The 26,356-nt window shown below is 48.0% G+C and overlaps 1 protein-coding gene across 9 annotated transcripts in view; it reads right to left on the minus strand.

Annotated features, from left to right (window-relative positions):
- Positions 1-26,356, minus strand: part of EPHA5 (EPH receptor A5) — a 218,403-nt gene that overhangs the window by 47,525 nt on the left and 144,522 nt on the right. For 5 of the 9 annotated variants that reach the window (XM_054164854.1, XM_054164841.1, XM_054164827.1 and 2 more), the window contains 3 exons: positions 17,485-17,609; positions 15,245-15,404; positions 9,203-9,308 (listed from right to left, as the gene is read on the minus strand). In XM_054164854.1, coding sequence (XP_054020829.1) covers positions 9,203-9,308; positions 15,245-15,404; positions 17,485-17,609 — 391 coding nt within the window. The remainder of the gene's footprint in view (positions 1-9,202; positions 9,309-15,244; positions 15,405-17,484; positions 17,610-26,356) is intronic. The other 4 variants (XM_054164860.1, XM_054164834.1, XM_054164822.1 and 1 more) reach the window with 1 other exon arrangement.

Genomic DNA, 26,356 nt, shown 5'->3' on the forward strand with positions numbered 1-26,356 from the left:
ACCCAAGCATTATAGATTTGGAAAGAATTTTCCTATTTGGGGTTTACACTTGCAGGATTTGTTTCCAGGGAACTGTTACATCTCCAGAAGATCCCTGTTGCTCCAACTGCTCTGCTTACATTTTAGCTATCAGGCCCTTTTCCCCAAGAAATTTCCTAACAGTTGTTGCCACCAGACCTTCCCACATTGCCCATCATGCATAGTAAAGGCTTTGGAAACAGCAGGTCAATTAACCTGACACCAAACCACTTCCTTACAATAAAGAGAGCTTCTTGTTTTGTACAACAGAGTCTTTTAAACACCTCACCAGCAACTGGGCTGCTTCAAGACCAAATCAGTTCCCTGCACTGAATCACAGAGTTTTTTTGGGTCAGAAAAGACTTCTAAGATCATCAAGGCCAACCATCAACCCAACACCAACATGGCCATGAAACCATGTCCCAAAGTGCCATGCCCACAAAGTTTCTTGAACACCCTCAGGGATGGTGACTCCACCACCTTCCTGGGCAGCCTGTTCCAATCCCTGACCACTCTGGAAGCAAAGGAATTTTTCTTAATCTCCAATCTACCCCTCCCCTGGCACAATGTCAGGCCATTTCCCCTCCTTCTATCACCTAATACTAGAGAGACCAAACCCCATCTCACTGCAACCTCCTTTCAAGGACTTGTAGAGAGCAATGATATTGCCTCTCAGATCTTGCTTGTTGCCTTGATAGTGCAAGTAAAATCTGCCCCAATGCAGCCATGCTCCTGCACGCCCATCACATAATGCTGTTGAAAATACCCCAAGCTGGAACATTAGGGGAAATTCAAAGCTCTTAGAAACAAACTTAACTGAATCAGCAGACAACCATATTTACTTTCCAGTCCCAGGAACACTTGGAGAGGGAAAGGAATGGACTACTTGGTCTGAACACTTAGGACAAAGGAATATTCAGCACTGCTTCTTAAAAGGATGGCTTGATTAGGCAGGTAAACCTCAGAACATCAGAGAATGGCAGGGGTTGGAAGGGACCACTGGAGATCACCCAGTCTAATCCCTGACACCAAAGCAGGATCACCCCTGCAGGGCAGGTCACACAGGGATGCATCCAGTCTTGAGAGTGTCCAGAGAAGGAGACTCTACAAGCTCTCTGGACAGCCTGCTTCAGGGCTCCAGCACCCTCAGTGTAAAGAAGTTTCTCCTGATCTGGAGGTGGAACCTCTTTTGCCCCTTGTCCTGTCACATTAAAAAGAGCCTGGCCCCTTCTTCTTGGCACCCACCCTTCAGATGTTTGTAAACATTGAGCAGATCCCCTCTAAGCCTTCTCTTCTCCCAACTAAACAGCCCCAGGTCTCTCAGTCTTTCTCCACAGGAGAGACATTCAAGAACACCTTTCAAGCCAAGCTGGCTTGAAACGAGATGTGACTTCTGCTTTGAGCTCTGGCCCAAAGAAAGCCCACCTGAACATAGTCCTGTGCAACCTGATATAGGCATACCTCTGTTGGACTAGATGATCACCAGAGGTCCTTTCTAACCCCTGCCATTCTGTGATTTTGTGAAAGGGCTGCAGATGGCCAGAGGCAATGCAGAGGAGCCTGGAGCTTCAGCAGCATCTCCTGGACCTTCCTGGTCTGCTGGCACTGCCCTGCTTCTTAGCTAGACCAACTCTACTGCTTTTGGTTATCTCAGGGACACAAATCCAGCACTCCTCCAGTTGTGGCAGAGGTGACCCCCACAATGTCTCTGTGGTTTCCAAACCCAAATATATGGAGAGTAAAGTTCAATACAGCTTGGCTCAGAGGCCTTACCAACACCCTTGGCATGGGTTCAAACCCTACAGGCTCTTAATGAAATGAGTATCTCTATGATGGGCCCCAACAACTGTGCCTGCAATCAAGGTAATTAATTGACCACAAGCCTGCAGATGACCCAGAGAGCATTTGGAATTCAACTCCATTTCTGGTGGCTAGATGGATCTTGGAAGAGGCTCTGCCAAATATAGCTGTGGCTTTTAAGAGTTTTCTCTTGAAGACTTCTGGAGTCTTGATAAATGAAAGGCTCGTTTGCTGCTTTTAATAAGCTGCTCTAATGGGATGTTCTTCAGAGGCTTGCAATTACAGGCTGAAATACTTGAGGGTGCCTGGGAAGATGTTTCTAATCCTTCACACAGCCTTGTGTGATGGCAACAGTTGCTTCCTTCATCTCCAGGTCGGGAGGCCAGCACTACACTAAGCATTTTGTAAGTCAACAGGCTTCCTACAGACATCAGAGCAGCAGCACTCCACACTGTGAACTGCTAGCAGTGAGTTCCTTCTTTGCCCAGCAATTTATAATATGTAAGGAGTTACCTGCTCTAGCTGAGGAGCTACACCTATGTCAGGCATTACAGCATCTCCCTGTGCTGCTGGAAAAGAACTGGGCATGCAGAAGCCCAAGCAGACCTTATAGAATCACAGAATGGTTTGGGTAGGAAGGGACCTCCAAAGGTCATCCAGTCCAACCTCCCTGCAGTCCACAGGGACATCCTCCACTAGATCAGGTTGCTCAGAGCCTTGTCCAGCATGACTTTGAATATCTCCAGGAATGGGGCCTCAACTCCCTCTTTGTTCAACCTGTTGCAGTGTTCCAGCACCTTCATGGTGTTCCAGCACCCTCATGGTGCACAACTTGTTCCTAACATCCAACCTAAATCTGCTCTTCTCTCATTTCAAACCATTGCCCCCCATCCTATAATTGCAGGCCTTTGGAAACAGTCCCTCTGCAGCCTTCTTGTACCCTTCAGGTAATGGAAGGCCTCTCTTGGGTTATCTGTACAAGCCCTAAGAGGAGGGAGAGCAACGCTTCCAGGGACACTAGCTGCACTGAGAATGAGCTCTGAGGTCATACCTTGCTATGTCTAAGCTGTAAGTGTAGCAGTGCAGCTAACACTACTGGCTGGGAAAAGGAGCCCTGAAGGAACAGAGAGGCTGTTAGCAGAGAGGAGGTCACAGCAACCTTGACCCAAACTCACAACAGGACTAGACCCTGCCTGCTCTTGGCAGCTGGTAATTTGGACTTGGCTTGGCTACTCGTGGGGAATATTTGGCAGCGGGGCAGCATCATAAAGTGGCTCTAAATCATGGGAGACAATGTCCTGTAGGAAGAAGGAAGAGCAGGCAAGAACACAGAGATAAAAATCCTTTAAAAAGCAACAACACAAACCAGTGACTCAGGCTAGAAAAATGCTCTATGAAAAATGTTATCTCCAAGCTGTCTTCCGTTTCCTACGGAAATATCCCCAGAAGCCTGCTTTGTAAAGCCCTGACACATCTTGGAACAGAGCATGAGAGGGAGCTGGTGGAAAAAATTCATTCATTTTAACCTTTCACATCATAGCAGGTTGCAAACACTGGCTCAGGACCTAGGCTGTACACTGCTTTCTGCTCCCTTTTTAACATGATGCAATTCTTTGCGGGCAGAAAGGAGCTCTCTGCCACCACAGGGGCCGGCAGTTAAAAGTCTAAAGCAGCTAAGGTCAGGGATGGATACCCTGGTGCAGAAGCATCTAATTGCCACCACCCAGGTGGCAAGGTTTGTCTTTGGTTTGTCTTTTGAAGGCTCCTTCCTTGCCAGAAAAGAGATTTTCTATGCAAGCATGACACAGGGCAAGGGGCAGTGTTTTGTTGCTTCATAACTTGGTTGTCTTTTTTTTTTCCCCCTTCTATCAAAAGCTCCCTCTGGTTCTTTGGAAGATCACTTGAGATGGAAAGGTCATCCATCTGATGATGGGTAGCCGGCCATAAACGCAGATGCTCAGTACACTTCCTAGTTATTCTGAGCATCTTTTGCAAACATGGACAGCATTGGCATAGCAGCATCCTCATTTGACTCTTTTGGAAGCCCAGGGCTTTGGTTTAGTGCTAATGCTCCAGGGAATGGAGAAACCTGAAGTTTCTTCACACTCACCCTAAGACCATGCCTGCATCAGAATTTCAAACAGGGCTTAGGTTGAAGGACAGAAGAGGGAGAACTGCTCTTGAGCAGTGGCTCTTCTTTCCAGGCTGGTGCAAACATGGCTTCCTACCTCTGTTTGCAGGATGTCATGGGATGACTGCAGCACATCATTGCTCCTTGCAAGACTAAGGTACCTGGCATTGTTCAGCCTGGAGAGGAGCAGGATCTGGGGAGACCTTAGAGCAGCCTTCCAGTACCTGAAGGGAGCTGGGGAGAGACTTTTGACAAGGACTGGTAGTCATATGGTTGGGGAAATGGCTTTGAGCTGGAAGAGGGCAGATTGAGACTGGAGATTAGGAAGAACTTCTTGAAAGTGAGAGTGGTGAGACACTGGAACAGGTTGCCCAGGCTGTGGATGCCCCCTCCCTGGAGGTGCAAGGCCTTGTGCAACCTGCTCTAATGGGAGGTATCCCTGCCCATGGCAAGGGTTTGGAACTAGATGATCTTTAAAGTCCCTTCTGTCCCAACCCACCCCATGATTCTATGGTTGTTTGGCACAGGCTCCACATCAAAGGTCCGTCAGGGTTTTAGATCAATATATCCTTCAATCAGGAGCAGTGATGCTAAGTGGCAGTGAGCTGATCTAAGTTGGAGGTGTCCCTGCTGTGTGCAGGGGGGATTTGACAAAATGACCTTTGAGGGTCTCTTCCAGCCCAGTACAATCTGTGACTCTGTGAATTGAAGCACTGCTGGGAAAGCAAAATTTCCAGCCTTGCTTTATCTGTTGAAGGCATCGTGCTTGCAGGAAGAACACATAACCCTAACAACATACAGACAGTAACAACTCCCTGCTCTTTAATTCAGTGCTTGCAGCTGGTTTAATAATAGATTTTCAATCCACTTCTCTCTTTTATATTTTTTTTCTGTTGATTTAGTGACCCCCTTTGATTTGCAGTCCTGATGGCTATATTATTAATATTGCCCTTGCTGCAAAGAGGGAGGGAACTTTAAAAAGCCATCAGCTATTTTGCCTGGCATCGATGACCTTGTTCAGAGGACACTCTTCAGAGGAAGAGTTTTCTGGAGCATCTGCAAGTAAATCAGCTCTGCAGCACAGCTTAATTGTTTAGGGCAAAGCTTGCTTGTTTTGAAATTCCCAGGAACTTCCAGCTTCAGACAGAAAGCACACTGCCACAGATGGACGCTGGTGTGTGGAAATGCCACTGTGACTACTGCTCAGTTGACCTTTGCTTGAGGGCCAGCTGCCAACGGGAGATGCCAATCTGTTACTTGCAGAGAAAACTGCAGAGATGCTTGAAAGCAAAAAAAAAGGGGGGGAAAGAAAAAAAAAAAAAAAAAAGGAAAAGGCCTGGAAACTTTGGCCTCCAGGGACCTAATGGAAAATAGAAAGCCTACAGAGCCCAGCAAAATTCCCAGTCCTATGAGCACAAGAGGACATCCCCCTCTCACTGCAGGGCTGCTCACAAGCTCCTGCTTGCCTTAGCCTGGCACTTGGCAGCAGAGCCACAAAGAAATGCCATACAGCATCCTAGTGAGCAATACCATCATTCTGGGGTGGCCAGGGCTTCCCAGGGAGCCTGGAAACAGCACAGAGCCAACAGCAAGAAGCCTGTCTGCAGGAGCTGGCCACGCTACATCCTTCCTGTCATGGTTGGATTCAATGATCTTAAAGCAGCCCCCAACACAAGAGAGACATGGACCTGCTGGAGCTGGTCCAGATGAGGCCACGAAGATGATCAGAGAACTAGAGCAGCTCTCCTATGGAGACAGGCTGAAAGAGATGGGGCTGTTCAGCCTATGGAAGAAAAGGCTCCAGGGAGACCTTAGAGCTGCATTTCAATATCTGAAGGGGACCTACAAGAAGGCTGGGAGGGACTGTTTAGAAGGGCCTGTGGGATTTAGGTTGGAGATCAGGAGGAAGTTCTGCATGATGAGAGTGGTGAAACACTAGAAGAGGCTGCCCAGGGATGTGGTTGAGGCCCCATCCCTGAAGACATTCAAGATCAGCCTTGATGTGTTCCTGGGCAGCCTGCTCTAGTTGGAGGTATCCCTGTTGCCTGCAGGGGGGTTGGACATGACAACCTTTGAGGTCCTTTCCAACTGGATGCAATCTGTGACTCCTTGAATTTGTCTTTTCCATCCAAAATGAGTCAGAGCAAGAGTAAAAGGGCTTTTCTCCTTAGCTGTGCTACCAGGCAGTACATGCTCCCCTGCCCTAGCAGAAAGACAGAGTCTGGCCTTTGCATGGCTTGCTTGGTGTGTAAAGCAGTGGTGGTTCCAACTGGAGCAACTCCCGCAGCTCAAAATGTCTGATTATCTGATAGCAAGACTTGAGAAGCATTAGGAAAGGAAATATAACCCTCTGGAACAACATTAACTGCTCCAAAGATGGAGGAAAGCATCTTCCAGGAGCAGGCTAACAGCTTCAGAAAAGGATTATCCCACAACTTGGAATGTGTTTATCACCCCTGCAGCGTCACAGCAGGAGGCTCACTCCAGGAATTGTCTCAAAATCATATCCAAGGCAAAATAGTGAGTGACAAATTTCAGCATCATCTCTGCTTCTTCCCAACAGGAGCTATTTTTTTTGTTTTGCTTTGTTTAATTTCAAATTGGCTGTCAGCTTTCCAGGCTTCTGGGATTTATTTTACTCTTCTCAGGAGTCACTCAGCACATTAGACAGGCTTAAAATTCAGAGGACGTCAAAGCCACCTAGAAGCTTTGTGGTTTTGAAGACAATCCCTTAATGATGGACCACACCTCAGCACTGGCATCTTTTCCACCACCTCCATCTAGTTGAGGGTCTTGGCTCTTGCCAGTTTAGGAGAAGGGTTGAAAAGATAAAAATGGACCAAGAGCTCAGCTCCCTGTGCCTGCCCCTTCCTGTACATCCACCATGGAGAAGCTCCTGGGACTAGATGATCCCCAGAGGTCCCTTCCAACCCTTAGCATTCTGTGATTCTGTAACCTGCAGCTGCCCTGGTGTTCACACAGAGAGGTGTGATTAGAGCAGCAGCAGAGGTGGCAACAAAGCTCTGGCCAAAGGAGACAAGGGCTTTTATAAACACACCAAAAGACAGAGCCAAGAGGAAACACATCCTGGAAAGCCTACTAGGGCAAAGGATAGAAGGGTGTAACTAATGAGAACTGCTGACAAATGGCTCAGGCTTTGCAACCACTTGCTTTGACCAGAGAGGAATATATGTCCCTTTACCAGTGATTCAACATCATCCCCTACTCCCCCAGAATCCGTCTTGCAGAGGTGCCAGGCTACATCCATAGGTTCTCTATAGCCACACATGCATCCATACAAGTGTGCACCCAGGTTGGTGGGGGCCAAGCTCCACATCCGCCTGCTCTGCTCAGGAAGGCTTTGACTCAACACCTTCAGCCTTTAACCAGAGACTTGAACTCTTGCCTGCCAGAGACTTGAACTCAGAGCCAAGTCTCAGCTACAGCTTTCCTGTAGCCCCTGGTGTGAATGGCCCACAGCCATTCAACCTGACCACACCTCTGCATGCTTCTCCTGCATTTATTTTTCCATTTTTCAGCCAAACAAGTCACTCAAAGCAGATGACAGGAGCTCCAACAACTGAGCTAGAAGAGACAGCCAGTCTCAGACCCTGAGCAGAGCTGAACCTGGCAGCACACTTACCTTTTAAGACAGCAAATAACTGTGCCACTCCATGGATGCCTTATGTCTGGGGATGGAGCTGCTCAGCTCTGTGTTTGCAGGTTGGTAGCCTACCTCCTCTGGGAAATAAGATCCTCAGCCAATATGTTCAGTATCAGTGCAGTTCCTCAAGCTCCTCAGCCAATATGTTCAGTATCAGTGCAGTTCCTCAAGCCCCTCAGCCAATACGCTCAGTATCAGCAGAGTTCCTCAAGCCCCTCAGCCAACATGCTCAGTATCAGCAGAGTTCCTCAACCTGTGACACAACACCCTGTCACTTACAGCCACCTTGCTAGACATGAGTGTAAGAGTGACCTGCATCATGAAAGGAGCAGTGGGCTGATGGGTACCTCAGGAGGGTACATGTTTATTCTGCACTGACAACAAATTCAGCCTGATCAACTGATGCACCTCACATTGCTTTGCATAAGGGATGCTGCATCGTTTGACTACTGCTATTAAAAGTAGTAGATGAAAAAAAAGGCACTTTGTGTGCTGGCTGCTACCCAAATCCAGTGCTGCAGGGTAAAGTGATCTTGATCCAAGACAGACTTTCCCCCACTACCACAATCCCTTGTTCCCCACCAACTTCCATCAGCTTCCATTAAGAGTTGTCAAAGATGCTACAGCCCAGGCTTTCATCACTTGCCTATGTTTAAGCACATGAGAAGTCCATGGGATTGCTTGATGGTTTGAAGCTGAGAGTCTCCCACAATGGTGGGAACTCACTAGCATGTGGGGAAGACATTAGTCTCCTACACATGAAAAATGAAATCCAGACTTGACCAAAACTTGGGATGTTTTTAGCCATTCTGGGTTTCTTCTCCTTGTCTTTCCAAGTGTTTTCCTGAAGTCAGGTTTCCTCTGAGAGAAAAGGCTGTTGTGAGCAATGAGTGCAAAGATATGGGCTGCTGGATATTTCCGCCTGGAGAAGAAAAGGCTTCAGTGAGACTTTAGAGCAGCCTTCTAGTACCTGAAGGGGCTACAGGAGAGCTGGGGAGGGACTTTTGACAAGGGCTTGTAGTGATAGGACAAGAAGGAATGGATTTGAGCTTGAACAAGGGAGACTTAGACTGGAGATAAGGAAGAAGCTCTTGACAGTGAGGGTGGTAAGACACTGGAACAGGTTGCCCAGGGAGGTTGTGGATATCCCCTCCGTGGAGGTGTTGAAGGCCAGGTTGGGTGAGGCCTTGAGCAACCTGGTCTACTGGGAGGTGTCCCTGCCCATGGCAGGGTGGTCAGAACTGGATGATCTTTAAGATCCTTTCCAACCCAATCCATTGTTTGAATCCTCTGTGATTTTTTTCCCTGCAATAACACATTCTGCTGAATTTTTTTAAAGGGAAGTGTGAAAATACCCCTGTGAGAAGCAGGTTGAATCAGCAGGGTCAGTCCATACAGAGCTGTAAACCATCAGGAAGTGAACTACACCTGGGAGCAAGCCTCTGCCATTCCTGCCTGTCCAGACAGATCAATCGGCCCATAGCTTCCTCCACAGGCTGCTTTGGCCTCAGTCATGTTCATCAGCTGGTCATCAGAGGAAAGTTCTGGCAGAAGTTGGAGAAGTATAAACACACATCTGCTCCCCTTACCTGCCACTGAGGAGGAAGCCAAGCACCACCGCCAGCAGAATGACTCCCACTGTTACAGACACAACAATTATGGGGATCTGGCTCTGGTCACTGGATGCAGCCACTGCTGAGATGAGGAACAGAAAAATGCAGATTAAAACAAGAGGCAGCACTCACAGGAGTCTTTTGAGCGAGGCTGCCAGAGAGGTTTCAAGTCTTACCAGCCGGTCGCTCCTTTTACAGTTTGTGCTTTCCCCACTTTGCTGTCTGCTTCCAGTTTGGAAAGGAAACGAGTGGAAAGAAACCAAGAACACAGGCAAAATCCAGCCCCAAACCCAACAAAATCCCATCTCACCACTGAATTCAGAAGCCAAAACACTGCAGCCTTTTGGGTTTGCAAAGCCAGGTTTATCACCCTCTGCTCAGTCCTAGTTAGACCACAGCTGGAAGGCAGTTGGAGTAGATGATCTCTGAGGTCCCTTCCAACCTAAGCCATTCTATGATTCTATGGAATATTGTGTCCAGCTCTGGGCTCCCCAATTCAAGAGGGACAGGGTACTATTGGAGACAGTTCAATGGAGGTTGTGAGGATGATGAAAGGACTGCAACATGTGTCTGAGGAGGAAAGGTTGAGAGACCTGAAGCTGTTAAGCCTGGAGAAGAGAAGACTCAGGGGATCTGATTGGTGCCTACAAATATCTGAAGTGTGGCTGTCAGGAGGATGGTGCCAGTCTGCTCTCCATGATATTCAGTGATAGGACAAAGGGCAATGGACATAAACTCAACCACAGGAAATTCTACCTCAACATGAGGAGAATCTTCTTTGGTGGGAGGGTTCTGGAGCCCTGGAGCAGGCTGCCCAGAGAGGTTGTGGAGTCTCCTTCTGTGGAGACTTTCGGACTCATCTGGATGTATTCCTGTGTGACCTGCCCTGAGCAATCCTGCTTTGCAAGGGGGTTGGATTGGATGATCTCCACACCCCCATCCATACTATGACACTATAAACAGTTAAACCTATCTCCTTGTGACACCTGTACAGCATGGCCAGAAGGTGACTTCTGCAAAACAGGAATATGCTAAGACACCTACACTGGTTGGTCTTTGCATGGGTCATGGGAAGCAGAATTCTCCTAGCCCATGCCTTGTAAAAAGCCCTCCTGCCAAGAACAGGAGACAAGTCCTGGGATAAACATGCTAGCAGAAAGGTCATTAAAACTGTTTGAGAACTGAGTTTTGGCAGTGAGCGGGTGAATAAACTCCTGCAGCCTGCAAAATGGAGATGCTAATACCACTTGTTTTAGCTGCTTTGCACTGCATAGGGAAGGAGCCCATCTCTCCCCAAGGCTTTTTCATGGAGTCCCAAAATTCCAGGTTGTAAGGGACCCCAAGGACCATCTGGTCCAACCTTTCTAGGTTATAGTAGAATTGAAATGAGCTGACCCAGCACCCTGTCTTCAAACTATCCAACAGAGAAGAATCCACCACTTCCCCTGGGAGATGATTCCAATGTCCAACTGTTCCCAGGGAAAAACATTTTCTTCTGGAGTCCAATGGGAATCTCCCCAGCAGTAACTTGTCCCCATCACCTCTTGTCTTCTCCACGGGACTCCTTGTAAAAAGGGAGTCTCCATCCTCCTGGCAGCCACCCTTTATGTCTTGGTCCATGATGATAAGGTCTCCCCTCTGCCTTCTCTTCTCCAGGCTGAACAAACCCAGCTGTTTCAGCCTCTCCTCGCATGCAGAGCTCCCAGGCTCTGATCATTCTCTTGGGCCTTCTCTGGACACTTTCTAGCCTCTCCACATCTTTTTGTTTTTTTACAGCAGGGACCAAAACTGCAGGCAGTGCTTCAGGTGTGATCTGACCATCACTGAGCAGAGGGGGACAATGACATCTTTATCCCTGCTGGGGATGCCTGTGTTCATGAAAAACATCCTTTTGGCTTTCTTTGCCCCTGCAAAGACCCCACCAAGACCCCAACATTTTTTCATATGTAGGGTTCCCCAAGTCAGAAATGAGGCCTCCTTCCCCTGCCCTCTCCTCTGCCAGCTTGTTTAGTTGTGTGTATTATTCCTAATCTCCAGTGGGGCAGGGGACAAATCTGGCTCCCTCCCTGCAACAGCATCTCCCTGGCACAGGTGCTGATGCTCCATGGGTTAAAGCCTACAGCTCCTGCCCTTGTGCCAGCTCTGGATGAAGCTTCATCCATCCCAGGGAGCAGCAGGAATCGATTGCACGCTGAAGAAGCCTTTAGCCAAACGACTGAAGTAAAAATGGGTCCTTAGCAGAGGATTAATTTTATGGAGGCTATAAAATAATGGAATATAGCCCCATATTAATTGTTTAAAAGAAATAAAGACCAAAAGGTATGGCATTAAACATTGATCTGTGCTGCACTTCAAGTAGCTCTTTGTACAGGAGCTCTGTAGCCTGCACCACCATTTCAGCTTTAAATATTTAATGTTTAACTTCTCCAAACCCAGTGCCAGCATCCAGAGATGTTTTTTTTTATTAACCTCATGGATTTATGGAAGCTCTTCAAGATGATGCTTGATTGCTGTCTTGAAAAAGTAATTACAAACAAAAACATTTAAAGGAGAACTCTATGCTGTGACTGGTGGGTAGAGAGGGTTTTTTTTTTGTGCAGACTAAGGGATGGTGAATTGAGATAAATCTTGGTGTGATCCATGGCAGCTAAATAGCCTAAACTTGTGAGCCAGGCTGGGACCTTGGTGCCATTACAAAGGCATGGAATGACAGGACATGGGGTGATGGCATCAAACTGGAAGAAGCTGGATGTAGATTAGACATTAGGAAGAAATTCTTCCCCATGAGGGTGGTGAGAAACAGGCTGCCCAGAGAGGTTGTGGAGTATTTGAGCCTAGAAGTACTGAATCCCAGGCTGGATGGAGCCTGGAGCTACCTGGTCTAATAGGAGATGTCCCAGCCTATGGTGGGGGTTGGAACAAGATAATGTTAAAGGTCCCTTCCAACCCATTCTATGTGTCTATGATTTAAAGGCAATGAGGGACCTGCATGACTTGTCCTCAACTATGAGATGTTTCCCTTCATGCTTAGCTGATCAGCTGCATTAGTTCACCAATTCAAGCTGAAAACAAGGCCTTGTAGAGCCAGGACAAGAGGGAGTGCATTGAAGGTGGAAAAGGGGAGATTTAGACTGGAGATTAGGAAGAAATTCTTTTCAGTGATGGTGGTGAGACTCTGGAACAGGTTGCCCAGGGAGGTTGTGGATGCCCCCTCCCTTGAGGTGTTCAAGGCCAGGCTGGATGAGGGCTTGAGCAACCTGGTCTAGTGGAAAGCGCCCATGCCCATGACAGGAGGGTTGGAACTGGGTAATCTTTAAGGTCTCTTCTAACCCAACCCATTCTCTGATTCCATGAAAACCATCTTTTGGCAAGGTTAGTCTGATTAAGGATGGAAAAATTCAGTGGCACTAATAAATGCAGTCCTGCCTACACTGTGATGCTTTGCACAACTGCAGAAGCAGGATGTGAAAGCAGCAGGACAGAACCAAACAGCAGAACATAAACCAACCCCAAAATCTGGAGAAAAAAAAAACAACTGAGCAAAATAAGTTCCACCTTCCCCCCTCCATTGCACTTCTCAGGCTGTTTTAGATTTTCTTCAAGTGTATTAAATATAGCTTTAAAGAAATTGGAAGCAAAACCTATTCTTTGGGCCAAATGGCTTTGGAGGTTAGTTGGTTTTTTTTAACTCTCACAACAGCCACGGCAAGGTTTTCATTTGTGCTTGAATCAAAACAATTTGCTTTGGCTCTGAACAAGAGGTTCAGATCAGAACTGCAGTGGGGCAGTGAGATTTCAATCTGTGCTTGCTGTCAGATTCTCCAGGCTGTGCAGAAACGCAGTGGGTGGCTGGTCACAGTCCTGGCACCAAAACTGACTTTGTACAGGGCCTCAGAAAAAGCAAATAAATCACTTTGTAAAGGGTCTGAAATGTCAAACTGAGGTGGTTTTTTGCATTTGCAAGATACTAAGCCTTGTGCTGTATTCAATTCTACCAAGCATTTAAACATCTGGTTATGTCCTGCTTCAGGCAGAGCTCAACTCCAACAGAGGAACAGTTCCCAGCTACCAAACCAAGAACCATGCAGTGGTTGGACCAGATGCTTCTTTCTAGCCTGGCATTCTGTGATTCTGTGATTCAGTGAGTATCCCACCTGCCCTAACTGGTCCCTTGATGAACTCTATGATCTCTAAAGGCTCCTCCCAACCCCTAGCATTTTGTGATTCTGTGACTACACTGGCAGCTCCTTACTATCAGAGAAGTATCTCTTACCCAGCTTTTACAATGCAGAAAAGTCTTGGGTAGAGGTGTGACTAAATGACCCAAGGGCCTTAAAAGTGTTTCAAGGTATCACCAGTTGATGTCCTCAAAAAGTCCTGATTAACACAGTAATTTCCCCCTCTACTCTGCTATTTCCACCTCTGCTCTGCTGAGACCCCCTACCTGCAGCACTGCATCCAGTTCTGGTGCCCCCAGATAAGAAGGACATAGAACTGTTGGAGTGGGTGCAGAGGAGGCCACAAACATGATCAGAAGAATAGAGAACCTCCCCTATTGGGACAGGCTGAGAGAGACTCCAGGGAGACCTTAGAGCAGCCCTCCATTGACTGAAGGCTACAGGAAAGCTGGGGAGGGACTTTTGACAAGGGTTTGGAGTGACAGGATGAGGGGCAATGGCTTTGAGCTGGAAGAGGGGAGACTGAGACAGGAGATTAGGAAGAAATTCTTTCCAGTAAGGGTGGTGAGACAGTGGAACAGGTTACCCAGGGAAGTTGTGGATGTTCCCTCCCTGGAGGTATTCAAGGCCAGGCTGGATGAGGCCTTGAGCAACCTGGTCTAGTGGGAAGTGTCCCTGCCTATGACAGGGAAGTGGAACTAGCTGATCTTTAAGCTCACTTCCAAGCCAACCCATTCCATGATTCTATGATGATTTACACAATGGGCTTTATGCAAGTGCCATTGTTGTCTGGTAGCTACCAACAGCACTGGATGAAATGTGCAGGTATCCATCTATTCCTCATTAATAGCCTGGAACACTATTACTCTAATGACTCTAAACTAGAAACTTTCCATCTGCAAGCAAAATTTCCTTTGTTATAATCTAGGATAATTTCTAGCTTAACAAGATCTTGTTGCTACTTATAGAGCATGATTAATGGCTAATATAATAAGAAATACATTAAATAGCCCATTCTTAGCCCATTAATGTTTGCACCAGGATGCAATTTGCACTCTATTAGCTCAGTCACTTGGCTCCACAGCTACATCTGCATGTGGATAATGCTTCCCTTAAAAATCTATTACAGCTTCAAAGGTAACAGGCATTGAGAAGAAGACTTGGCAGCTTCTGCTCCAAGATGATCAGGGGGCTGGAGCACCTCTGCTATGGAGACAAGCTGAGGGGGCTGTGGTTGTTCAGCCTGGGGAAGAGAAGGCTCCAGGGAGACCTTAGAGCTGCATTTTAAGACCTGAAGGCCTCCTGACTTTATGTCCCACCTAAGTAAACAGGTTGAAGAAGCAAGCCTATCCTTAAGCCACCTCACCTGGAGCTCCAGGGAGACCTTAGAGCTGCAATTCGATATTCGAAGGGGACCTACAGGAAGACTGGGGCTGTTTAGAAGGGCCTGTGGGGATAGGATGAGGGGCAGTGGTTTGAAACTGGAGCAGGTGAGATTTAGGTTGGAGATCAGGAGGAAGTTCTGCAAAGTGGTGAAACACTGGAACAGGCGGCCCAGGAATGTGGTTGGGGCCCCGTCACTGGAGACATTTGAGATCAGACTGGATGTGGCCCTGAGCAGCCTGCTCTAGTTGGAGGTGTCCCTGCTGCCTGCAGAGGGGTTGGACAAGACGCCCTTTGAGGGTCCCTTTCAATCGACTGCAATCTGTGACTCTAGGTATTTTCAAAATCAAGAGATGAAGTCAGGACAAGGAAGAGCTCTTTCCCAAAATATCGATCTGCTGACTTGCTTCTGGCACACACTGCAAAGCCATGGGTGACAGGAATTAACAGGACTTACAGACAGGGCTGGTTTCAAACTCAAATCTTCGGCTGAAGCCACCGTAGCCAGCAGCCGTCCGGGCGCGGATCTGGAAGACGTAGGCTGAGCCTGGCTTGAGGCCATCCGCCGTGATCACCGTCTCCTTGGATCTGATGATGGTGTAGCTCGTCTCCTGGTCCTATTCCCACCCACCCCACCAAGAAACACAAACACACAACAGTGATTCTCAGAGAGGACAACAAGAGACTCTTAACACCCCACACAGCTACATTACAAAGCATGACCGAAACGTGCACTTTGCAGGATCTCCTCCTTACACCACCCCTCTGAAGGCCCTTTCTGCTGTACAGGATTGGGGCTGGAACATCTCTCTTACAAGGAAAAGCTGAGACACTTCGGGGGTGTTTAGCCTTAAGAGAAGGCTGTGAGGGGATTGTATGAATGTTTCTAAATATCTGAGGGGTGGGTGTCAAGAAGAAGGGGCCAGGCTCTTTACAGTAGTGTCCTGTAGGGGCCTGAAGAGGCAAAGGACTCAAACTGGAACACAGCAAGTTCCACCTCAACAGGAGTAGAAACTTCTTTGGTGTGAGGGTTTGGAGCCCTGGTGCAGGCTGCCCAGAGAGGTTGTGGAGTCTCCTTCTCTGGAGACTTTCCAAACCCACCTGGATGTCTTCCTGTGTGACCTGCCCTAGGTGATCCTGCTTTGGCAGGGGGCTTGGACTCTTTATGATCTCTGGAGGTACCTTCCAACCCCTACTATTCTATGGTTCTAAATATAATTTATTATAAGAGACAAAATCAGATCTCACAGAACTGTAGAAGGTATGAAACAGAGGGACTATCCACCCAAAATGACAATAGGGCGACCAAACTGGCACCTGCAGTAGGAATAGCTTTTAGGATGTACATGGCCCAGTGCAATGGAAATTGGCAGGGGTGCTGGACTCTGTGATCTCTGGAGGTCCCTTCCAAGTCCTCAGATTCTGTGATTCTGTGATCCTACAAAGATCAATCCCAAGGCAGGGGGAAGGGGGAAAAAGCCCCATCACCTTAGGAAGGAACTTTAATTTATAACAAAAGGTAATTATGCCTAAAGGAGGTAAATACACTATGCAATTTGGCATTGCCAGAACCAGAAATTAAACCTTGGGAAAGGAAGGACAACCTACAACTCCAGAAGAACACTGAATTTTGCATTGTTCTTCTGAAGCAAGGAAGTAGGAAGAAAAATTGCTGAAATAAATCTTCATTTGCATCAGTGTGTAATGTGAAAGAGCCTCAGTGCTTTGATTAACATTTCCCTCAAATGCTTGGTAATTACTCTTGGAATTATTTACTGTAACACAATCCAGACAAGAGCTCATAAATTAAGGTCTAGAAATTTGGAAACTGCTTTTCATTTGCTATTCTCTCTCAGACCCAAATTATGATGTGGAAATGGGTAGTGGTCAATGGCTCGATGTCCAGATGGAGACGGGGGACAAGTGGTGTCCATGAATGGCCTGTACAGGGACTAGTGCTGTTCAATATCTTCATCAATGATACAGACATTGAGATACCCTCAGCAAGTGTGCAGATGGCACCAAGCTGAGTGCTGTGGATAAGACTGAAGGACAGAATGGGACCTGAACAGGCTGGAGAGGTGGGCTGAGGAGAATCTCATGAGGTCCATTAAGGCGAAGGGCAAGGTCCTGCACCTATCTTGGGGCAATGCTAGTTATCAGTCCAGGAGGTTCCACATGAACATAAGGAGAAACTTTTTCACTGTGAGGGTGCTGGAGCCCTGGAACAGACTGCCCAGAGAGGTTGGGGAGTGTCCTTCTCTGAAAACATTCAAAACCTGCCTGGATGTGTTCCTGTGTGACCTGCCCTAGGTGACCCTGCTCTGTAAGGGTGTTTGGACTGGATGATCTCTAGAGGTCCCTACCAATCTGTGAAGGAATAGCCAGATGTTTCTGGGAAGGGACATATGCTCCATCCCCAACCTCTCTTATTTTTAGCAGGCTCTCCCTTAATGTGCTATGGCCAGAGAGAAATCTGCCAGGCAGATTTAATGCACTCATCCAAGAGCAGTGGCACGCTGATGGAAAACAACACCCTCATTTCAAGTCTTCCTAATCATTTACTGCAAAATCAATCTGACATTGATTTATGCATAAAAGTGGCTCCATTCCCTTCCCTGACTCAAACAATTCTAAGAAAGAGAATAGGACATAAAGAGAAGGCACTTGGGGTGCTCAGCAATTGCCCTGCCGCACCTTTTCAAAGTACTTGATTTCGTATTCCAGGATGATGCCGTTGGGTCGCTCTGGCTCCTGCCAGGAAAGGGAGATGCTATTTTTAGTGATCTTCCCCTTTTTCACACTACTGACTGGAGAAGGTGCTGCAAGACAGGGAAAGGAAAAAAAACAACCAAACAAAAAATACCAAAAACAACAAACCAACAGAAACAGAAAAGAGACAGAAGGCATGGTTAGTAAAGAGTCAACCTGTGCTGAGGTCAGACCCCACAGTGCACCCTCAAACGCCAGGCAGCTTTCAGCCCCTCCAGGTCTGCTTTCACCTCTGTGCTGTTTGCACATTTTCAGCTAGGCTCACACAGATTTTCATCAGCTGAGGATCTAAACCAACACCACCCACACCCCAGCAAGCTAACAACATCAACTCGTTGGAGTGAATCCAGAGGAGGGCCACAAGGATGATCCAAGGGCTGGAGATCCTCTGCTATGAGATTAGGCTGAGGGAGCTGGGGTTGTTCAGCCTGGAGAAGACTCCAGGGGTGCCTTAGAGCTGTTTTCCAATACCTGAAGGGATCCTACAGAGAGGCTGGAGAGGGACTTTTCTTCAGGGTATCTAGAGACAGGACAAGGGGGAATGGTATGAAGCTGAGGCAGAACAAGGTTAGACTGGAGCTTAGGAAGTTCTTCAGTACAAGGGTGGTTAGAATCTGGAACAGGTTGCCCAGGGAAGTTGTGGATACCTCCTCCCTGGGGGTGTTCAAGGCCAGGTTGGATGAGGCCTTGGACAACCAAGTCTAGTTGAGAGACATCCCTGCCCATAGCAGTAGATGATCTCTGAGGTCCCTTCCAAGCTAAGGCACTCCAGGATTCTATGAACTACCATCAGCAGCTTACACATCAACCTTGTCTTTTCAAGCATTTGTCAAGCCCACCTACGCCACAACCTTGCCTTGTCAAATCTGCCAAATCTGTCAAATCCCTATCAGAATTATGCACTGGTTACCCACTGCTCTCTTTCAGCTCTTTTGAAGGCATGTGTTTATCAGGAGACCTTAGATTATGTGGGTTCCTCAACTATGTCCTTTTTAGCTTGTGCACTAGTTACAGGCCAGGCATCTCTCAGCCCCCTCCTTCCAGAAGCAAGGAGCAGAGTGGCTGAGACCATTACAACATTTCTAATTCAATTGCTCTCCGTAAATATCACCAGGGTGTTGCAGCTCACAGAGTGATGCTAATTTCCTTGCAAATGGCAACTGTAAATATTTTAATGGCAATCAGGGGTTGGGAAGTTCGTGGTGTGCTGGAGGAAGCCACAGCATGAGGGCACCTCCAGCAGCTCAGCTTAGTATTTTAAGATGCAGCCCTGAAAGGTTATCTGCCCTTTGCAGAGCACCACAAACAGGCTTGATCCTTTGTTTTCAGGCTGATATCTGCAGAGACCTTCCCAAGTTGTGGTTGCTACCACTCCTGTCAGTTCCCTAGCAAAAAGTTGCTATGGGCAATGCAACCCTAACACCCCCAGGTATTTCACAAAAAAGAATAGGGAAAAACAAAGTGGAAAAAAAAAAAGGCTTAAGCCTAAGGAGCAGAGATTTAGACAGGAGATTAGGAAGAAGTTCTTTAGAGTGAGGGTGGTGAAGCACTGGAACAGGTTGCCCAGGGAGGCTGGGGATGCCCCTTCCCTGGAGGTGTTCAAGGCCAGGCTGGATGAGGCCTTAAGCAACCTGGGCTAGTATAAGGTGCTCCTGCCCATGGCAGGGTGGTTGGAACTGGATGATTTTCAAGGTCCCTTCCAACCCAAACCATGATTCCATGAACTCCATGAAACAGGGGAGAAATTAATTTTTTAATTTATCGGGCCATGAGCAGCTTCTCCAGAGGAAATCCAGCCCACACTTGGCCTTTCAATCACTCTCTGGACATGTTCATTGTTGGCAAGGATTACAGAGGGGCTGAGGAGACCCACAGAAGAGACCTTTGTGGCCATATGGGGCACTGAGCGCAAGCAGCAATAGCAAATGGCCACTTTTGATCTTCCACAATGTACTGGAAACTAGAAAGACCACAAAGATTTCTGCTACACACAGGACTAGCTGATTACCATAATACTAAAAATATAACCTACCTCACGAAGTAAAATAAAGACAACAAACAAATTAATCTTGCCAGGTTTGAACTTCAGCCAAAGAAAGAGCAAGGGAAGAGCTCCAGACAATTATCCCTGGACTGAAGGCTAGCAGCAAGCCTCCTCTTAAAGCAAACTCCCGCATCTCAGACCCCTTTCAGCCTGTTTATCTCCCTCCTGCTTTACGAATCTTTCCTCTCCTTGACTCTTGGAGGATACTGAAAAGTGTTGGCCATTTCCATATTGCTTTTTGCTGGAGAGCTGGCATCAAGCTGCACATGCAATGCATGCTTTTGAGCTGTGAATCCACCACTGTGCTCACAACTGCTCCACTGAAGCAAGTAAAAACCACCTTGGTGTGAATGATGATTGTGTTATTTATGCAGGCACCACGCTGTGATCACCAGCAATTTCTCATCCTCAAAAGTCACCTTACCCTTGGCTGATGTCCTCCACAAATGCTTGGGCTATGGTTTTGGGCAAATTTTTAAGCTGTCTGGAGAAGAGGAAGCTAAGGGGAGACTTAATTGCTTTCTACAGCAATCTGAAAGGAGGTTGGAGCCAGGTGGGTGTTGGTCTCTTTTCCCTAGTATCAGGTGATAGAAGAAGAGGAAGCAGCCCGAAATCGTACCAGAGGAGGGTTAGGTTGGACGTGAGTAACAATTTCTCTCCTGAAAGAATGGTCAGGGATTGAAACAGGCTGCCCAGGGAGGTGGTGGAGTCACCATCCCTCGAGGCGTTCAAGAAACATGTGGCCATGGCACTTTGGGACAGGTTTTAATGGCCATGGTGGTGCTGGGTTCATGGTTGGACTGGATGACCTTAGCAAGGTTTTCCTACTGAAACAATTCTGAGATTCTATGATACTGAATAACAACTTAGACTCAAATGGCTCTTCTGATGTAGGACTTCCCACTAATTCATCCAGGTTCCTAAATATGCCTTGTGTGTGTGAAACGCGTGGGCATGCAAGTCAGAGCTGAGCATTAAACCTTTCTAAGCTGTTCTTAGCAAAAGCAAACTTGGGAAGTGAAACAAGGGGAGACCTCCACGCTCCCTGGTATTGAGCAGCTCTCAGGAAGGTGAAAACCTTGCAACTCTCAGTGTCAAGATTGCCTGAACAAATAATGGACTTCTTACCCCCCTTACTGGGGCTTCCTGAAGCGTTTAAGTATGGAGCCTCACAAGAGAACAATGAAAGTGCTCCTGAATTCTGCTGCTAAACCTTTCCCTGGGAGGTTCAATGGAGCTTAGCTTTCATTCAATCCAGAGAAGAGCAGGCTCCAGGGAGACCTCAGAGCAGCCTTCCAGTACCTGGGTAGGGCTAAAAGAGAGCTGAGGAGGGACTCTTGACAAGGAATTGGAGTGACAGAATGAGGGGCAATGGCTTTGAGTGGGATAGAGGAGAATTAGACTGGAGATTAGGAAGCAATTATTTACAGTGAGGGTGGTGAGGCACTGGAACAGGTTGCTCTGGGAGGTTGGGGATGCTCCCTTCCCTGGAGGTGTTCAATGCCAGGCTGCATGAGCCCTTGAGCAACCTGGTCTAATGGGAGGTGTCTCTGCCCATGGTAGGGTGGTTGGAACTGGATGATCTTTGAGGTCCCTTCCAGCCTAAACCATTCTATGGTTCTACGTATGAATCTCTTCATGCAGTTTCCCACCACGTTCTGCAGTGGCTCTGCAGAATGCTCTGTTCTACTGGGGATAGAAAAAGGAGGAAAAATAAGACAAGGTGTAACTCAGCTCTGGAAGGAAATGAGCAAAGGAGTCACTGTACCCTTTCTGAATGTCCTTTCAAAGAAGCATTAAAGTGTAACCAGGAGATAAGGGCCAATTAAAGTCACCTCAATAAATCCCAGTGGTGCTGGGCAGGTGGGGCAGCTGCTCTGCATCCTTAGCACACAGAGATTGCCATGCTCTGAGGGAAGGAGGGCAGGAAGGGAGAAGTCTTTTAGAGTTTTCTTTGTCAAACCAAAGGTAATCCAAGCCAGGCCAATGGACAAAGCCTGCAATCATTCCATCTTAAAAGCCTGCAACTGGATACTGTGCTATGTGATCCCAGGAAAAGCAAAGGATGACTTGAGGCTTGCTTTGCAAAGGTCACTGTTTCTGCAAGGGCAGCATCTCTTAAACAGAAGCCAAGCCATGCAGTGCCTCCCACGTGGAGAAAAAATACATTCACATCAGAGTCAAGGTACACAGAGCTGTAATCTGATGTGTTCTTCATGCAAGCAGGCAGAAGCCTTGCTCAGATCCCTGCCTTGCCACCCCAAAGGGTGGATGCACATCCTGAGCTCTCTGCCTGTTGCTTTACAAGGAAGCCTGCACAGATGCACTATTTCTCAGCCAGATACTCCAAAATCCAGGAGGGGCATGACATCACTGCTGGAGAGGTTTGCCATTCTTGAAAGCAGCCAGGAATGTGATTCACAGATTCACTGGTTGGAAGGGACCTCAAAGATCATCCAGTTCCAACCAACCTACTATGGCAGGGACACCTTCCACTATGATCAGGCTGCTCAAGGCCTCATCCAACCCTGCCTTGAACTCCTCCAGGGAGGGGGCATCCACAGTCTCCCAGGGTAACCTGTTTCAGTGTCTCACCACCCTCACAGGAAAAAATTTCTTCCTAATCTCCAGCCTCAAGCTCCCCTCTTCCAGCTCAAAGGCTTTGCCCCTCATCCTGTCACTCTAAGCCCTTGTCAAAAGACCCTCCCCAGCTCTCCTGTAGCCCCCTTCAGATACTGGAAAGCTGCTCTAAGATCTCCCTGGAGCCTTCTCTTCTCCAGGCTGAACAGCCCCAGCTCTCCCAGCCTGTCCCCATAGGGGAGGTACTCCAAAACCCTTGGATCATCCTTAAGGCCCTCCTCTGGACCTGCTCCAGCAGTTCTATGTCCCTCTTATGCTGGAGGCACCAGAACTGGACACAGTGCTGCAGGCGGGGTCTCAGCAGAGCAGAGGAGCAGAATCTCCTTCCTCACCTTGCTGGTCTTCCAAGTGACGCAATTGTATGATTCGATTCTGTGATATTGCACTTGAGACAGAAGTTTGAGTCTAAGTCACAGCTTGACTTTTGCCCTTTAAGTTTAGTGCCACCAAATGTTCTACAGTTTGCCTGATAATGGGTTTCAAAACTTTCTGTGCCCTGAGGACAAGCAGTTGCAAAGCATGCCTGGCTAGGGAGGTGTCAACCCATGGCAGGAGGTAAACAGGTTGGACCTCAATTTGCAGGTGCTTGTAGATGCTTCTGAAACTGTGTCCAGGGAATGGCAGGTCCTTGGACCACATAGAATTAAATGACTTTTCATTGAATTCTATCTTACTTATTGCAGAGAGGTACATTTTAGCCCCAGGATTAACTCCAAACACCTTGCCAACCTTGTCCAACCCTACCCCACGGTTCATAAGTGGAGATCAGCTGCTTTTGAATTATTTTTTCCAAGGTATTTCTTGAGCAGCTGGGAACTTCCCGCTGGTCCTTTTCACACATCAAACATCAAAACCAGAACACAATCTTCACATTTCCTTGGCAACAAATATCTAGTGTTTCTTCACGTCTTCTACCTCCCAAGATGAACACCTGAGGCAAATGCCAGCTCTTAAACCAATTTACAGTCTCTGTTACCTACCTCCACTCTGAATACCTCTGAAACCTGAGCTGCCTTGATCTGTGCCTTGCAACAAAGAGGTCACACACGAGAGGAACTCAAGTCAAGCAGTCAGTGGTCCCATCAGAAGGCAGGGCCTCATCTGTGTAACATGAGTCCATGGCTAACACAAGCAATCAGATTGATCTCCTATGAAAAGTGGTGACCTTTCAGGTGGTTCCCTGCCCAGTCCCTAAACGATTAAATCCTTGAGCTCGTCAGCAGAACATGACTTGAAGCCCAACATGGTCACAGAGCCAAGGTGCTCCTAGACCTTGCTGCCTCCCAGCTGGACACAGGGTAGGCTTTGTGCAAGGTGAAACCCAGTCTGATGCCTAATTCTCATGGAGAGAAACTGTTACTTGAAAAAGCTTCCCTCAGATAACTTATGGATGCCATCTGTCTGGAATTCTGCAAGGCCTCTGACATGGTCCCCTACAACACCCTTCTTGCCAAGCTGAAGACATATGGATGTGATGAGTGGATAAGGAATTGGCTGGATGGTCACATCCAGAGGGTTGTGGTGAATGGCTCTAAGTCCAGATGGAAGTGGGTAACAAGTGGTGTCCCTCAGCGGTCCTCATCAATGACATCGGCAGTAGGATTGGGTGCACCCTCAGCAAGTGTGCAGATGACACCAAGCTGAGTGGTGTGGTTGACAAGATTAAAAGATGGGATGGGTGCCATCCAGAGGGACCTGGACAGACAGGAGAAGTGGGCCCAGCTGAACCTCATGAGGTTCAACAAGACCAAATTCAGAGTCCTGCACCTGGGTCAGAACAATCCTCATTATGAATCCAGGCTGGGGGATGGTGAGACTGAGAGCAGCCCTGCAGAAAAGAACCTTGTGGTGCTGGTGGGTGAGAAGCTGTACATGAGCCAGCAATGGGAACTTGCAGCCCAGAAGGCCAAGAGCAGCCTGGGCTACATCAGAAGCAGTGTGGCCAGCAGATGGGGAGAGCTGATTCTGCTCCTCTGCTCTGGTGAGACCTCACCTGCACTGCTGTGTCCAGTGATGCCCCCAATACAGGAGAGACATGGACCTGATGGAGAGGGTCCAGAGGAAGGACACAAAAATGATCACAGAGATGGAGCACCTCAGCTATGAGGACAGGGTGAGAGAGTTGGTGTTGTTGAGCCTGGAGAAGATTCCAGGGAGACCTAATAGCAGCCTTCCAGTACCCAAAGGGGCTACAAGAAGGCTGCAGAGGGGCTGTTTTCAAAGGCCTGCAGTGACAGGACAAGGGGCAGTGGTTTGAAATGAGAGAAGAGCAGATTTAGATTGGATGTTAGGAACAAGTTGTGCACCAGGAGGGTGCTGGAACACTGCAACAGGCTGCCCTGGGAGGTACTTGAGGCCCCATCCCTGGAGATATTCAAGGTGAGGCTGGACAAGGCTCTGAGCAACCTGATCTTGTGGAGGATGTCCCTGCTGACCGCAAGGGGATTGGACTGGATGACCTTTGGAGGTCCCTTCCAACCCAAACCATTCTATGATCACCAGCAGCCCTACTGCAGAGAAGTGCTCATGACAAGATGACACCAAACAGAACAAACCCTTCAATTCATCTCTGGTAGAGAGATAAGAGAAGTGATCTACAGGCAGTTTGCATTAGAAGGGGCACAATGGTTCAGCAGTCATTTCTGCCCTCTGTAACAGCTCAGCAGATACACCTGTTTGAGTCTGGATCCAGAGTGGACTCCAGGATCTGAAAGGTCTTTTCCAACTGAAAAAATTTCATAATTCTATGATCTATCACTGCCAACTTCTGCTCCAGCAATCCCAGCTGCTTCTTGTGCTGGGCACACTGGAACTGGGTGCAGTGCTGCAGGTGGGGTCTCAGCAGAGCAGAGCAGAGGGGCAGAACCCCCTCCCTGTCCTGCTGCTCTCAGTGCTTCCTTCTGGGCTGCCAGTGACCATTTCCAGATCATTTCTTGGAAGGCCTGTCACAGACAGCTGTGGAATACCAAGCACATTCACCTAGAGCAAAGGGAAGTCTGGCTTCCAGATTCTTCACCCGCCAAACACGTTGGGTGCCTTACCAAGAACATCAGTGCAAGAGGATCTTAAGGACTCTCTATATGAGGAGGCTACCAAGGGCACCACTCTCTGAATGCCTGCAAACACTCACCTGTATTTTGCAGAGACTCCAAAGCCAGAGTCACAGACCCCAAGGTGCAAAATCCCCTTCATTAAGCTACAGAATGTTAATAAACCCCATAAATTAAAATAAATAAATCACAGGCCTGGTAAGACTGCCCACAGCCATGGTCCACTGCTCAGGAAACTTCTTTCCAGTGGCCAGGCTGAGCTCACATGCACCCACACCTCCAGCAGCATCAGCCCTCAGTCCTGCTCAGGCAATTCCTGGTAGGCTGTCACTTGTCACAAAATCACAGAATGGTTTGGGTTGGAAGACCTTAAAGATCACCCAGTTCCAACCCCCTGCCATGGACAGGGAGACCTTCCATAAGACCTTCTCCAACCTTGCCTTGAACACCTCCAGGGAGGGGGCATCCAAAATGCACAGATCTTTATCCAGATCCTGCGAAGGGTCAGAGAGGCAGGCTGCCCAGAGAGGTAGTGGAGTCTCCTTCTTTGGAGTATTTTGAAATCTGCCTGGATGCCAACCTATGCAACTGCCCTAGGTGACCCTGATCTAGCAGGGGGGGTGGGACTTGGTGATCTCAAGAAGTCCCTTCCAACCCCTACCATTGTGTGATTCTGTGATATTAGGGCATCAGGCTTTTCCTGAGCTCAAGCCTTCATCCAAGGCTGAAGCCTAACTGAGATGAAGTGTTGGAGAAGCATGGAAGAGAAGCATCAACAACTATCTCTAAGAGGGACATGGAGCTGCTGGATTGGGTCCAGAGCAGGGCCATGAAGATGATCAGAGGGATGGAGAACCTCCCCTATGGGGACAGGCTGGGAGAGTGAGGGCTGTTCAGTGTGGAGAAGGGAAGGCTCCAGGGAGACCATAGAGCAGCTTTCCAGTACCTAACTGGAGCTACAGAAGAGCTGGGGAAGGACTTTTGACAAGAACTTGTAGGATGAGGGGCAATGGGCTTGAGCTGAATGATGGGAGATTGAGACTGGAGATTAGGAAGAAACTCT

The sequence above is a fragment of the Dryobates pubescens genome, chromosome 1 (assembly GCF_014839835.1).
Source record: "Dryobates pubescens isolate bDryPub1 chromosome 1, bDryPub1.pri, whole genome shotgun sequence".
Taxonomy (NCBI): domain Eukaryota; kingdom Metazoa; phylum Chordata; class Aves; order Piciformes; family Picidae; genus Dryobates; species Dryobates pubescens.